The sequence below is a fragment of the Rhizoctonia solani genome, chromosome 4, assembly GCF_016906535.1.
Source record: "Rhizoctonia solani chromosome 4, complete sequence".
Classification (NCBI taxonomy): domain Eukaryota; kingdom Fungi; phylum Basidiomycota; class Agaricomycetes; order Cantharellales; family Ceratobasidiaceae; genus Rhizoctonia; species Rhizoctonia solani.
This window is the reverse complement of record NC_057373.1, coordinates 3,461,134-3,475,626: the sequence shown is the minus strand read 5'-3', so window position 1 is coordinate 3,475,626 and position 14,493 is coordinate 3,461,134. Positions and strand designations below refer to the sequence as shown.

The window sequence follows — 14,493 nt, the reverse complement described above, 5'->3', positions numbered from 1 at the left end:
CTTCGTGGACTTTGATCTTCTAAGATCATGAATCCCTGACACGCCTCCACACTCTGTTCACTTTCACCCGGCTACTTGAATAGAATATTTGAATGTACGTAGCTCCGAACAGTAGTGTACAATTGAACCCGCACATGTTAGCAGTCGCACGCAGATGCATTGTGCCCTTAAGAGATTGTTACTTTGACCGAAAAAAAGTACATGTGATAGGGAAAACCAGCAAGTCTGTAATCAATGCACGCACCGGGCACACCCAACACATGGTGGCATCCAATGACATTACCGATTGCCGGACCTGCAATTACATGCTGATCAGTATTGTCTTGTTCCCTTTTCGCATAAAGACCGGAGCGTGTGCACTGCGAACCAACTGTGATATAAACCAATAAAGCATACACCAAAATTGCACCAAACCCCCTGTAGCAGGGAGACTGGCCCTTGACTACCACAAATATGTTAGTGTGAATTTTGTGAGCACACCACACCGTTGGGCCAGCTACCTCTCTAGTATATGCGCCACCATTGTGCGGTCATTTGGTGATACACATGTGGTACTCGGGCAGGGCCATGCGCAGCTGGATATGTTGCTCGGTTACCACCACCAATTAGGCATTTCGGGAGTAGTAGATTAATTCGGAGCATTTGGGCAAGGAACAATACATGGCATCATTGTCAGTCGCTACTCGATCCAGTTAGCCACAACTACGCCCGCCAACCCGCCCCGAACACCCCTCGGGGGAACCTCCGCGATCCTTGACGCCTTCGTACAGGGCAATAGTCTGGAGCTTCACTTCTTTAACATTATTATTAGGCCCATAAAACTGGTTCTTTGCCTGTTCAGACACGAGGCAATAAGTTTCGGAAGAATATACTAAAGAGACCTTGATTTTGCTGGCTGATGGTTACAGTGAAGATAATATTTTGCAAATTAGAACAAACCAATTATACCATATATTTATATACTAATAAATTCAGTATCTACCTGATATTCACTCAGATATAACATGGGAGTAATTGCGCTAAGATTCGCACTCACCTAGGCCCTAGGGCACTCGTTTGAATAACCTTCATCTGTCATTGTAAGCGCCACACCTTCAAGAATTAGTCATCGTCGATCAAGCATCTACAGGGAGTCCCGGCGGTTCGGGCATGACAAGCCTATGTCAATTCATGAGCAATACAGTACCTGGCTCCATAACCAAAGTTCGTGCTCCATCCGCCAAATCAAGACCCATGCGCGCAAAATTGTAAACGCTCTGCATTTGATTAATCACTATATGCAGTATGTACCCCACACACAGTGTAGTCGACTAGAAATTCAGATATAGCCAGATAACCACCGATCAGGGGTTAACCTCATGTCAAAGTCGATTTCAACTCGTTTGTGCCGACCTGCGGCACGGTTAAAGAAGATGGAACGTGCGGCAAGTACTGCAGGTGTTTAGAATCACTCCGCATTTCAAACTAATTAATCCGAAGCTTGAAAAGCTTTGGTAACATAGCGTGATGAATTGGCAAACCACCATCACCACCCTTACTTGATCCCTACGCAATGAAGTGTCACTTACTCCCGCGCGGACGGAGGGTGGGAAAAGTGTTCGACGATATGATGTTATTGGTGTGCCGGAGGGAATGCCACTTCTCGTTTGCTCATTGGATAAACAACGGGGACCCCGATTCAATCCCCAGAAGATGCGGCTGATTTATAAGCAGCCACTGGAAGAGACGAATGTGTATCACAGAAGGGGGTCGGACATTGTGGCGCCGTCATCGATTGAGGCCTTGGGCTTATTCAGTAACGTCAATATGATCGACAAGAAGCCCCGAGTCCATTTGGCTACATTTAGTGCCGTGGTGTGGGCGAAAAGGGGCGTGTATTACAATGGCATCACCGTGAAGAACTTTCCGTTTTAAGCATTGGATACAGGATTCCGGCATAGCGGGCATGAAAACGGACCCACGGGGGGTTAGAGAATGGTATCGAATAAACAAATTTCGACCTCGCATAAATCGCATCTAGTACCCGCTAGTGCGTCACCAAGCGTCACCGAGTTTAGTAAGATGCCAGGTCTGTTGATGGTTGTTGAATGGTCTTGTGCAATCGAATAACGAATAATTATGGTAACTTTTAGTTCTAATATGAGTGACAGGCAAAAAAATACTACAAGAATGCCTCAGTTTAATGGCTCGGCGGTGCCTCAACATGCTCGATCAATCACAAGTCAAACCTCATATTGCCTAGAATGACCTGTCATATGCATCAATCAGTATCTAGATCGTTCTTGATTGGCACAAGCCCGGTAGATTGGCGCCTCCGCCGGTGCCTCGTGAGCGCTCGTAAAAGTTGGCCGAAGGATGGTCGGGGACCACGTCTTGAATCCACGAAATGAGGAAACATTTGGATTATTACCGAGTCTGTTCGGTTCGTCATAATAGAAATGACGGTAAGTCTACTGGTGCGGTATGCCAAATATTATGAGACACTTTCGTTAAAATGGTATTAACCGACGACGCCTTCCAAAGGTAGTTAGCAATGTGCAAAGTCAACAACCGACAAACCCCTCGCGTAGCAAATCATGTATTCATGATCGAACGGCTGGATCCGGAGAAGCTTGCGATCGGACAGTTCGAACGTGTGATATCGACCACTAGGGTGTATGTTCGGTTTCATTTTAGCCTTTACAGGGGAACGAGAACTACATTAATTACTATCCTCTTACCTTTTATGACCGGTTGCCACTCTTCTCAGTTCGGAACGGTCGAGTAGAACCAATTATGCTATTGACGTGATTCGTATACCATCCGAGGGTGGGCAAGGTGCATTTTCTGTGGACAGGTCTCATCGTCTAGTCCAAACGAAATTATCCTCGGGGGCGCCTGGCATCCGGGTGGATTCCGACCCCATTATAAACCAGAACTAAGACGTACATAACTTTTGCAATTGCAGTATTCTTTGGCAGATGTTCTTTTGTGCGTCAACCATAAGAGGGGTACTCAATTTCCAGAATACAACGGTTACGCGCAGTGTCATTCCTAATGAGGCCTTACCCCCAATTCGTATTCAAAGGACTATTCCTTCCAGGGGTCGAGCAATAAGCTCGTGCGAATCCACGAGAATGCTGTTCACCGATAAAGATATGTCTGAAAGCGTAACACGAATGAATTGAAGGATGTTTGAACGAATCCTCCCCTTTTAATTTGGTCTTTAAATGTTGGGTGATGGTAATTAGGCCATTGGCCTGAGATACCACGGCTTCAAGGAAACCGATCGGGAATATATGCATGTGGGATTGTAAAGGAAGTTTTTGATGTTCTTATTAATGAAAGCAAAGGATTCCATCAGGCGAATTACAGAGTCGGAGTTCTTCCCCGAGTGCGCGGGCAAGTATAATATACGCAACCCTAAGTTCTTAAGATCTTTAGAGCAAGTAAAGAGAACCCACCCCCGCTTAAACCTTCACAGCCACATGTTTCTCCGTCTGAAGTAGCTTGGCCCATTTCATTTAGCGGGATTATATATACTTCCGCTTCAGTATCAGTGGGTCTATAAGGGGAGGGAGGGAGGGACTACAAAACGGTCGATGGACGGAATGACCAAAATATACCGCCCCTGGCCCGACACCTCGGAACCGAGCGGTCGTGGGTTATTCCATGCGGATCTCTGTCCCTCCGCCTTCCGCATTCTATAAACAAGTCGCCGTACTTGAGGGCTTGAGGGGAGGAGGGGACCTGCTCCTAGACCGCGTGCGGGTGAGTTCGAGACCAGAAGACCCACGATCGCTGACCCTATCGACTTGAGAAACGCCTAAACTGTCCAATCGACGCCTACCACACGCACAACGCACAATGCGCAACGCACACGCCCCCAACTCGCGTTAAAGTATAGTATAGTCTCAGAACCGATCCGCGTCGTGTTTTCACACACTCTCCCCCCACGATGTAAACGGGCACCCATAACTGTACCATGAGTCATGAGTCATGAGCCATGAGAATCGTATCTCGTTGACTTAGCATGGAATGGCATGGTCCCAGCGCCTATTTGTGGCACGCATGTTGGGTGCCATATCGCCGGGCTCGGTCCCGAGATCACGGCCTTAATTTAGTAGAAATAAAAATGAACGTTCCGGCGGTAGATCGACAGGGCGGGGCTGCACACACATATACACGACGCGGTGATCGAAATCTCTGGGCGTAAGCTTACGCAATCATGGCTAGGATATATGCGCTTTTGTATTCTGTTTTCTGTTTGTAGTAACCTAGCGGGTGAGGGTGTGCCTGAATTACCTAATGTTGTCTTGCTATACCTAAATGCTTTCGTTACCGACCCAGCCAGGTCATGAGCATGGATAATGCATGGATGGGTGGCGGAATTTCGCATTTGTCTGGTCGTGTAGGGTTTGAAGAAGTGGTTGGTGCCCCGGTGTCGGCCCCGAGAGTGGCCCGGCAAAATTACATGTGTAGTACACTCTGCAACGAATACAATTGAATAGGCCAATAATAATTGAGACATGAGTCACCAATCAGGTCAAGGGAAGAGACTTCAAATACTCGCCGCGGGGGGGGGGGGGGCAGTGAGGCGTGAATGCTAGAGGACGAACGTGCAACAATTAGAAGCAAGCTACTTAATGTGTCCCCCAGATCTGTCTCGGAGACATCTACATTACGGTTTATCTGATTTAGGGTGACCACGTCGCTAATCGATGGCGTGCGAGGCGTAGGGACAAACGTCGGAATTTATGCCCTTGGCCGGCGGCCGTCTTCGCATGCTCTGAGTGCTATCGGTTTTTTCTTTTTCTTTTTCTTTTATTTTGCGGATTTATGTATTTTCTTGCTCATTTTCATTTAAGCCACGAGGCGGGCCCGATTGGTTATAACCGAGTACACGAGACTTGATCAGTTTGTTCTGTACATTCGATACCGTCTCTCCCCTTGCAATTGCTTGTCATGGTGGGAAAAGACATGTACAAACGGGCAAAAGGTACAGGTTTCGTGTTTTATTCGCCATCAAGCATATGATCTGCAAATGACTGTGATTGACAAATTAGACAAAGTGAGTTGTTGTGCCGTCATAAAACCTGATCGACGGGCAAGAACCGTGGCCGGGTCGAGTGGTTTCTAGTTTGCCATGCGGAGACTTGGGGATGGGGGGGGGGGGAGACACGGCAAAGTGCGAGAGAGCACGTTGTCGAGGGATACAAATGGATTATTGAGTGTAAGATAAAAAGGGTTCTGGTGTCATCACGCTGGTCGAGCACTGGGGGTTGAACGAATCTCAAGAAGTGGCCCGATATCCGTAACTAGAGGAGGTTTCCGTACCCAAGGAAGTGGTCGAAGAAGTGTGAGGAAACGGGCTTGGATGTATTTGGACTAGACAGACCCGAGAGAGTGGAGCAGTTGAAATAGCGTAAAGCTGCCACTCTAACTATCTTCCTGTGTATATACCGATTGTGGTTCTGCTTTTCTTCAAGTCAACCTCACCCTTGCTTGCTTCGGTCTCTTAGACGAACCTATATCATGCACGCTCGACGTTCCATCTTGGGCCCTCCCGGTGCCAAGGAGGCCTCTCTTCCAGGACCCGACGAACAGCTAGAATTGTACGGCGCGAGTGATACAGCACTTGTACGCACGGACCGTCTTGCGCCAGTATCGTTTGCCGCTCCTGCCTTAGCATCACGCACTCGCACACATCCTGCTCCCCACTTCCAGCCCCCGCCAGCGATCGACTACAGCGCCGAACTGCAGCTTGCGGAACTGCTCATGTCCGACACAGACGACTCGCTCGGTCAGCTGACACACCTCACTCTCTCTGCCATGGTTCCCAATCGTGCCCAACACTCCAAGGCAAAGTTTGCTAATGCGCCCTCGCGAGTCCACCCTCGCCCATCGAATAGGTAAGCATCGGCTGCGAGTACCATGTCCCGCCGCTCACTCAAACAAGTCGCTTTGACATGCGTTTCTCCTCTCGCTCTATGCCTCTACCCTCACCTCCCGCAATGCCATCACTCTCCTGGTCATCTTCCAGCAACAACTCCAGCCCCGCTACCGTATCCACACGCCTCTCGGTAGATCATGTCTCCACTGATCATTCCCTATCTCAGCCTGAACATGGTCTGTATCTTGCACTTGCTTTCATTCCACCTGTTTAATTTATGTTTCGCGTACAGATGTCCGGCCCGTAAACCCCAACCCAAAACACGAGGAGCGGTCTTCTCCTCCCGCTCGATCTCCCATCATTGAACAATCTGTATCGCCATCTAATATGTCATCAACAACGACTGCAACGACAACGACAACAACAAAACAGCGCTCAGCACGGCCGAATAGACGCTCCCCTGCCCCACGGCGACAAGAGTGCACCACTTGTGGCAAGAAATTTCAGAGGCCTTGCCAGCTTGTTACAGTGAGCCTCAGTTTCAGTCTTCTCTCCTCAGCCCGCCTCTGGCCGTAGTCATCCCCCCCCCCCCCAACGCCCCACCTGTGCTATTCCAAATCTATCCAGCATGGACGGCACTAGAATCGGGAAAAAAACATTTCTCCGGTCGCACCACTATGATCCAATCACTCGTTGTCACTGTCCTACGTTGGGAGCCTGAGAGTCGTTGCGACGACCGGTCTTGTTTGGTTGAGCCCGGTTGTCGCAATTAAAACATCTTCCATCACGATTCATTTTTGCTATGTTGTCATCTTTCCTTGCCTCATACTGACTTGGTGAATTTTTATTGTAGCACATCCGCTCTCACACCGGTGAACAACGTACGTGATAGTCTTGTTTCTATTCAGATTCTAGGGGTTCCAGTCATCATTCGCGTGCGATTGGGTTGGATCAGAGGATTGTCTGTTGCTCATGCGAGACGAAGGTGCTTCAAGGGGATCGGAGGTACCCGTTTCGTGGGTGACAATTGAGCGCATGAATGGACTGTGATTCGACCGATGAGCGGACCTTTCCACCGAGACTGAGGGGTCCGGAATCCACACGGAACACTTGTTCGCCCCTCTTTGATTCAGTTATGACAAAACCGTGTGCTAACCATATATTTTCATCTTCTTTCCTTTGCTATTCTACCCCTTTGCGGGCATACTCTAATTACCCGATTGTTCTTCCTGAATGATGGATTCGATTCGGCGCACCTGAACTGTCCTCGTCACACTTTCCCTTCTCATCGATACCCATTCTATTCGCAATCGATTCACACCACCCAATCCCATAACAATCCAACAATATCGACACCCTGTTCACTTTTTGCTCGTGGGCTCCACTTGCGTCATTGGACGGGGCGCTCCATCCCTTGTGCCGCGTCCTCGCGATCTGGCCACCCTGATCCTCAATAACCCCCCCCCCCAAACCTGGATTCAATCAACAGCCCATGCATGCCCTGTCTGTTCGCGGCGGTTCTCGGTGAGTTTCCGACCAACTCGGGTTTGCACTACGTCTTTCGAGTGCAATTTACGTTTCATTTCGAATCGGTTTTATTCATTTCGTTCGAGTCCGTGACCATTCACTTCGTAACGGAATTTCATCTTGTTTCATCTGCGCGCCCCCCCCCCTTTGCTCCGATTCCATTTCTCCTTTATCTTTCATATCCTTGTTTGCTATTGGAAGAGGAAGAGACAGATAGAGAGAGATGGGATCCAGCGAGATCCAGGATATCGCTGTCATGCTATGGCCGCCGATGTATGTCCTAGGGCGGCCTAGTGGACGGATATTCATTTATCCAGGGCTTACCTGCCTGACCTGGAACTGTCCTTCTTTCTCTCAAGTCTTGTTTTCGCCCGCAGGCCGTGCTTTCTTCGTTACCCAACTTGCTTGATGGAGATTTCGATCCGGTCTTGCCACCCTCCCTCATTGGCCCCCGCAGTCTTTTTTTGTTAACCCGTTGGATTTTGATTGGACGGCGGCGCCGCGTCGTGTATGCGTGTGTGGCACCACTTACGCCCACACATACACATGTTCACTTTTCTCAGTGGCATTTGGCTTTTTCTGGGTCGTTTGTGCTTGGTCCCCGTTATGGGGCCTATAGACACACAATCGAGGGAAGGGGGGCCAGGGTACAGACACTCGTATTCCGGGATTCCGAGGCTATTCAACTCATGATATTGCTGATGTGGGGTCATAAGCTTTATGTTATAAGGTGCAAGCGTTCTGCCCGGGCTGTTCCCAACAAGGCAACCCAGTTCGAGATTTGGCTCCATCCTCCTTTTTGTTGTTATTACCGTCGTGTTGAATGCCGTTAGATTTGATGCTGATCTTTTGCTTTTTGCTTGCAGGTATTGAGTAACTGTCAAAGACACGTGAAGTTGTGCCAAAAAAGATCGGCCAAGGTGCTAAATCCGTCCGAGGACGACTTGTGCGCCGACTCGTCCGGGACCGTTACTTCGTTTATCCAGTTCCCCGGCGACACCTGCCCTCCCCAGCCGGCACCCGCAGCCGAAACGGCTCCTCGGCGCGGCCACGAAGTCCCAATTCGTCCCAAGCTTGTATCGCGCGAGAGCGGCAGCACAGGCAGCATCGGCAGCATCGGTAGTGCAGCACCAGCACCAGGTGCGCGACGACCAAACCGGGCTGGCTCGAGTTCGAGTGTGGATAGCCCTGCTCCAAAGCTCGAAGCGCCCTCGATGCCTCCCTCTCTCGAGCGCTCGGGATCGGGATCGACGGTGCCTGTGGTGGTGCCTTCTAGCTCTGCGTATCCAACATCGTCATACGGCTACCCTCCACCAAACGCGTATTCCCAGGGAACCTACGATTCATCGGGGTCCGCTTTCAATAACGCCTATACCGGCTACAGCGCCCCAAGTTCTGGGTATGTTCAAGTTGGCGCCGCCTCCGCCTCTGGATTCAAACAAAACAACGCGATTCCCAACTTTGAGGCGGCCAGCGCTGCAGCCTACGACTCTCTCAACCCAGGCTTCAGCGCGGTTCCGGCATACGGAAGTGCGAGCCCGGGATACGATCGTCCCGAATCCGGGTTTAACCAACCGTATGCCGCGGCCGCGGCCGGCCCGTCGTCACATAGCCCCGCGCACACCCACCCCCACCCCCAGTCCCAGGCCACCCCCCTGACTTCATCCCCGGGTAGCATCTCCCACGATACCGGCTCGTACTTTACGAGTGTGCCCGGGATGTATGTTGCCCCCACCGCCCGGCGCCCGTCGGTCACGTCCGCGGCTTCCTCGCGCCGCGCGACCATCACGTACACGCAGATGCAGCGCGATGCGCTCGGGTTTCATGATGCGGGGTCAAACGATGTGTCGAGTGTGGGAACGACGGGTGATGCAGCAGCTGTTGCCGGATCATCCATCCCTACTGGTAGTGGTGGTGGTACTGGTACCGCTTCTGGATCCTACTATTCCTCCAGTTCGGGTCTGGTCGCGGCATCCTACGAGACCCAACCGCTCAAGCAGGAAGAAGTCGTGCCCGATATGGGCCAGCCATCCTGGGCCAAGGAATCATCATATCAGACGGGGTACTCGGAACCGCAATGGGCGTCGGCCGCGGGGGCCGAGACCCCATCTTACCACGCCTACCATACCGGCTCGGGGTCTTCTACGGACCTGGCCGGGCCGCATGAGAGCCATGTGGCCAGTACTTCGGCTGGGTACGCTGCTTACTCTCAACAGCAACAGCCGCAGCAACAACCAACTCAGCAGCAGCAGTTGTACCTCCATCAAACCCAGAGAGCTTATCCCAGCCCATCGGAGCAGCAGCAGCAGCAGCAACAAGCTCAGCAACACGATGGGTATGGGAATCCCGTATATGCCAGTCGCTCAGCGCCCTATGCAATGAGCTCCGGAATCGTGTCGGTTCCGAGACACGCGCAGGACTCCACATCCTATGGCTGGCCAAGCTCGGAGACCACATGGAATACACAGCCCGGGTATCGCAGCTAGCAGCGAATAGCCCTCGCGGTCTGAGCTTGGGCCCCTTCGTCCTTTCTTTTCTTTTCTTCTTTTTCTTTCTTTCTATGGACATTGTTTTCCTATCCCGCCTATGTCGTTCTTTCTGCAGTGTGATTTCCTCCTTGCTCTCATGCAATTTATATCATGTACTTTTATCAATTCGTTTTCATATTAGTTTATGGCAGTTCTTGGGCACGCGTCAAGGCGCATTGACACCATCATGCCTTCTCGCTGGTCCGTCTGCGTTGCTGTACTTGTATGTCCCTCTCCTCCCTCCCGCTACATAACCGTAGGCCTGGTACCCAAATTAAGACTAATGATACTATTGGATCCGTACCAAGTGCCACGAATTGCCTCGGCGGCTTGGACAAGGCTCTCCGAACCAAAGGAGCGGAGTCGAGGGGTGTCCACGTTCCAATGAGAATGGAGAGGGTGGCTGACATACCATCAAAAACTTTCCGTTACCCTCCTACCCGATTTCAGTGTTGGTAATTCATTATATCTGCGACCCCGTCATGTAATTACAGCGTCACCATATCCAACGAGGGGGCCAAACAATAGTGCATTCACTTCGCGAACCACGGTCTTGTACCTACATTTCTGCTCCAATATCCTGGTTAGGTAGTCCCAGTAACGCAGTCAGTGCATCCCAGATTTCACGAGCTTGCTTAATTCAGCCACTCTCACCTTTGCTATCATGCGCCGAGCGATCGGGTGGAACTCGTCCTTGTGGGCTTCAAACGAGCTTTTGGCGAGCGCCGGGACGACGTTGTTAATGGCACGAAAAGTAGGCCGGCAGAATTTCATTCGCCCCTGGACCCCTTTGCCCGCATCAACTGCTTTGCCACCTCCAACGACCCACTCGGCCGCTCGAGTGGACCATTCTGAAGGAGCTGGTGCTTGGGCTGAAAGTGCGAGCGCGTACCAACGCAGCCGAATTTCAGCGTTCATGGTGGTGTCCAGGCTGTACTCGTCTCCAAGGAACCTGATGTGTGAGGCGGGCAAGGGATCATATCTCTGCAAGCGTTCCAAGAATACGACTGAGGTACACATACACACACGCACGGATCATGAGTAAATCATGATCTCATGAGAGACTCATCAGGCATAGTACGGCTCACCTGTTTGGTTCGAGCTAAATTCTTGCAAGTCTTTTGCAGAAAACGGTAGGCTACCGGCCTCGGCCCCACGGGATTCATCCCATTTTGCGGCAAGCTGATAGGCCTTCTCAGCGAGCGTGGTATCATATTCTATCTTCGCCGGCAGCTAAATGCCAATCGACGGGTAAATTGTGAGCGGGGAACTGACTGGCCGGAAGAAGTAAGGGGGCGAACCTTCGTGCCTTCCCCATAGAGCCACGCCTAAGATACGGAATACAAAGTGAGCCGGTCATTCGAACAAAGAGAAAAATGAGGCGAACCTGCCAGTCCACAGAATTCAACAATTTCAGCTTATCCTCACCTCCGTGCTTCTCGAAATATGCAAACAAGTGGGTCTTCCATTCGTCCGTACGAATGGACCGCCCCCGGAACGTGTTAACATAGTCCCGTGCGTAAGGTAGAAATACATCTAGACCTCCCAATAAACGTTCGAGGTACAACAAGAAGTTGGACCCTTTTTCGTATGGGACCGAGCTATATGCGTCATCTGGATCATCACCGTACGCATAGTCGATCACAAGCCGCTGGAACTTGGGTCGATCACTGTATTCTTCGAGAGCGTCAATCATAGCCTTCTCTCCGATTATATATGAAAAGTCGCGTTCTGCCGGTCCATGGAGCGCCCTCTGCAACAGACGCTCAGTGTATGTGGTCCAGCCCTAGCGTGAGTGATAGCGTGGTTAGTGCAAGGCTGGGTGGCAATAATGTCATGTAGTGTACGGAGCTCGTACCTCATTCAGCCAGAAATGACCCGAATCAGCACACGAAACATTATTCCCGAACCAGCTATGGGCGATTTCGTGTGCGACAACATCAACAAGCGATCTATCTCCTGCTAGCAATGCTACATTATACAAAGTTCAGACTAAGCAATCGTGGGCAGGGTTGATGCACTTACTCGGAGTGACAAATGTTAAACAAGCATTTTCCTGTATTTGTCATTAATTGGAGCTACGCTAGTCTACGCTAAATTTACTGGAAAAGGAAACGTACCATTCCACCATAAGGGAATGATGGTGGGAGTACTAACAAATCGTACACGCCAAATTCGTATGGTGTAAGTATCTTCTCCGCCTCGAGGACATAACTATCGGTTGTTCAGCGGAGGTTAGGCGTAAACCGCAACAAGCCGGCGGCGCCATCACAGTCCAATTTACCTGGAGGTATCCTTGCTAAACTCCCAAAAGGCTGCATCCATTTGTTCGGGCTCAGTCCATACACCTGTCTTCCACGGGCGACCCGGAACAGGTGCAAACGGCTTGTAAACCACGTTTCCAGATGCGATAGCGATAAGATAGGAAGGTATAGATATAGGCTTGAGCACGTTGTCAAATATGTGATTAGCCATAAGCGTCAGGAATCAAAGTTCTGCATCAATTACCTGATTGTATTGATATTTTACGGATTCTACCCCAACTTTTTTGCCCTCGTGCGCCGGACCGTCGGAAGGCGGAGAAAGACGGAGGGCTGACATCAGTACCGGCAAAATGGACGTTATGTTCGCGCTGTACGTCTGAAATCCCGAATATAGGCGACTTGGGCTATGTTGTCAATCCAGGTCAAACCCAACTCACAATCTTAACGGAGGACGTGTCTTCGAAACCGAACTTGTTAATTAAACCATAGGCTTATATCTCTATTTATTGAACTGACCTTGCAACGGCGCGAGAGAGCGCGCATGGATCTAAACCAAGATCGGATTGAGTCGGACACCACAACGGTAAGCAGCGCATAATATAGACACAGGGGTAAGAAAGCGGGGAAACCACCGGGTGAGGAGAGTTCTCACCGCCTGGCATTGAGAGAACAAATAGTCAAATTTCTTTCCAGAGGTTTGTTCCTTGTCCAACCAACCAATAGCCGTGCACTGAGTTGTAGTACTGTAATCGATCCGAAGCACAACCTGGTCTCCCTTCTGTAACGCGGAGGGCAGCGAGATCGCAAGTGCGCTACCCATGACGGGGTGGCGTTCCCCCAAATCATACTAAGCCAAAGGCTCCGGTTAATTTAATTCGGACTCGCCACAAATTAAGTAGCAGTACCTTTGTAGCAACACCACCGACTTCAACGCCAGTTATCCCCAAATATGAAGTATCAAATCTATACGCCACATCGCCAATAGGCCAAGGCACATCGTAGTACAGACAGCAAGGTTGACTTACATGACCGACTTAACGTTATCTTGGTTTGCAACCAAATCGTGGGTGGCCGAACCCGAAATAATGCGCTGTTTCCAATCGATTGTCCAATCAAAATGAACGTGCTTTGTTGTGATTTCTGCATAGTTGGACTGGGTTGCTGGATCAAGCGTCACCATCTCGACAAGAGTAAGTCTGGGCGGTCAAGGGTTAGTGCCAAGGTGTTAGCGCGATGCAAGCGGGGGAATTTAAATCGTTCGATCGATTGGCCGAAAGGGAAGTCGTGTATTGTGTACCATACCTTGAAAGCGGCTCGGGTGCTGGATGAAATCTACAGTTAGTTCAGGTTCAGGCCCTACGAAAACGTGGTGTTCAGGGCTTCCACGAGTTAATTAAGAGCCAGCGCACAGCCACTACGCTTGGATCTAATTAGCACCAATAACGTTGTCGAACCGAGCTTCCTCAGTCCGTGTGGCCACCAATCATCATAATATCACAAAATCCAGGGTGGTAGCATTAAAACGTCTATCGTACCTGTACTTAGCATCAAATAAAAGTCTGGTTGGCTGAGATACACGTGTATTGGTACACTCCTTGTTGGGGTAGATGTGTCTGTTTGAGAATTTCAAAAATCATAATGAGGCCCGATTAATCGTGAGAGAATGACAAGACTACTACCACTATGTACGGGTACGCAAGTAGCATAGCCAGGAACGAGAGGTTGAGTTTACATTTACAACACAGCTGATGGACCCCATGGCACGATGACATCTGCATGAGATAGGGCTTCAGGTTTCTGGGTTAAAGCTCCTCGGCTTTTCTAAAGCGTGGTAGCTGGGGTATATGACTTACCGATGTGCGGATATATATGGATGGTGTTCCGAGGATGAAGATGGATGACCCAAGATTGCTTGCTAAACTTATCCAAGGCTTGTAAAATCCTATATTCAATAGAGATAACTTCTTCCTATTCTATAGTGGCGCTAGCATAATCAGACAGTTTATCAAAACAATGCCATGCTGTATGTTCAGCATGCGCTTACCCACCTAGATTGTGTTTGGAGGACATGCTCTTCTCTGTTGATTTTATTTGTCATTGGTGGCGTGCCTTTTGAGGGGTGTGTTCTAATGTGCCTTTGTGGAGTTTTGTGTTGACGTATTTAAAGCAAAAATCTGGGCAAATGGTTGGGAGGGGGGGGATGGGCACTGAACACTATCTATAAACACAAAACACATTGCTTGAGATACTTGCTTCCAGGGTAGTTATTGATATTTGCCAATTTTGCCAAATGTTTCAAGAA

At 50.0% G+C, this 14,493-nt stretch overlaps 2 protein-coding genes across 2 annotated transcripts; one reads left to right on the top strand and one right to left on the bottom strand.

Annotated features, from left to right (window-relative positions):
- Nucleotides 1–5,514: 5,514 nt before the first annotated feature.
- RhiXN_01162 (C2H2 zinc finger) lies at nucleotides 5,515–9,885 on the top strand (the record flags this gene model as incomplete). The annotated part of the gene is made up of 4 exons (XM_043320981.1): nucleotides 5,515–5,891; nucleotides 5,939–6,108; nucleotides 6,165–6,244; nucleotides 8,338–9,885. The coding sequence occupies 4 exons, from the start codon at nucleotides 5,515–5,517 to the stop codon at nucleotides 9,883–9,885; spliced, it is 2,175 nt and encodes a 724-aa protein (XP_043179993.1).
- Nucleotides 9,886–10,486: 601 nt separating this feature from the next.
- On the bottom strand, nucleotides 10,487–13,371 carry RhiXN_01161 (leukotriene-A4 hydrolase; the record flags this gene model as incomplete). Its single annotated transcript, XM_043320980.1, has 15 exons — nucleotides 10,487–10,507; nucleotides 10,582–10,934; nucleotides 11,016–11,160; nucleotides 11,229–11,255; nucleotides 11,315–11,713; nucleotides 11,786–11,898; nucleotides 11,953–11,983; nucleotides 12,048–12,141; nucleotides 12,212–12,369; nucleotides 12,436–12,567; nucleotides 12,629–12,648; nucleotides 12,708–12,738; nucleotides 12,844–13,038; nucleotides 13,097–13,154; nucleotides 13,217–13,371. The coding sequence occupies 15 exons, from the start codon at nucleotides 13,369–13,371 to the stop codon at nucleotides 10,487–10,489; spliced, it is 1,932 nt and encodes a 643-aa protein (XP_043179992.1).
- Nucleotides 13,372–14,493: the final 1,122 nt, after the last annotated feature.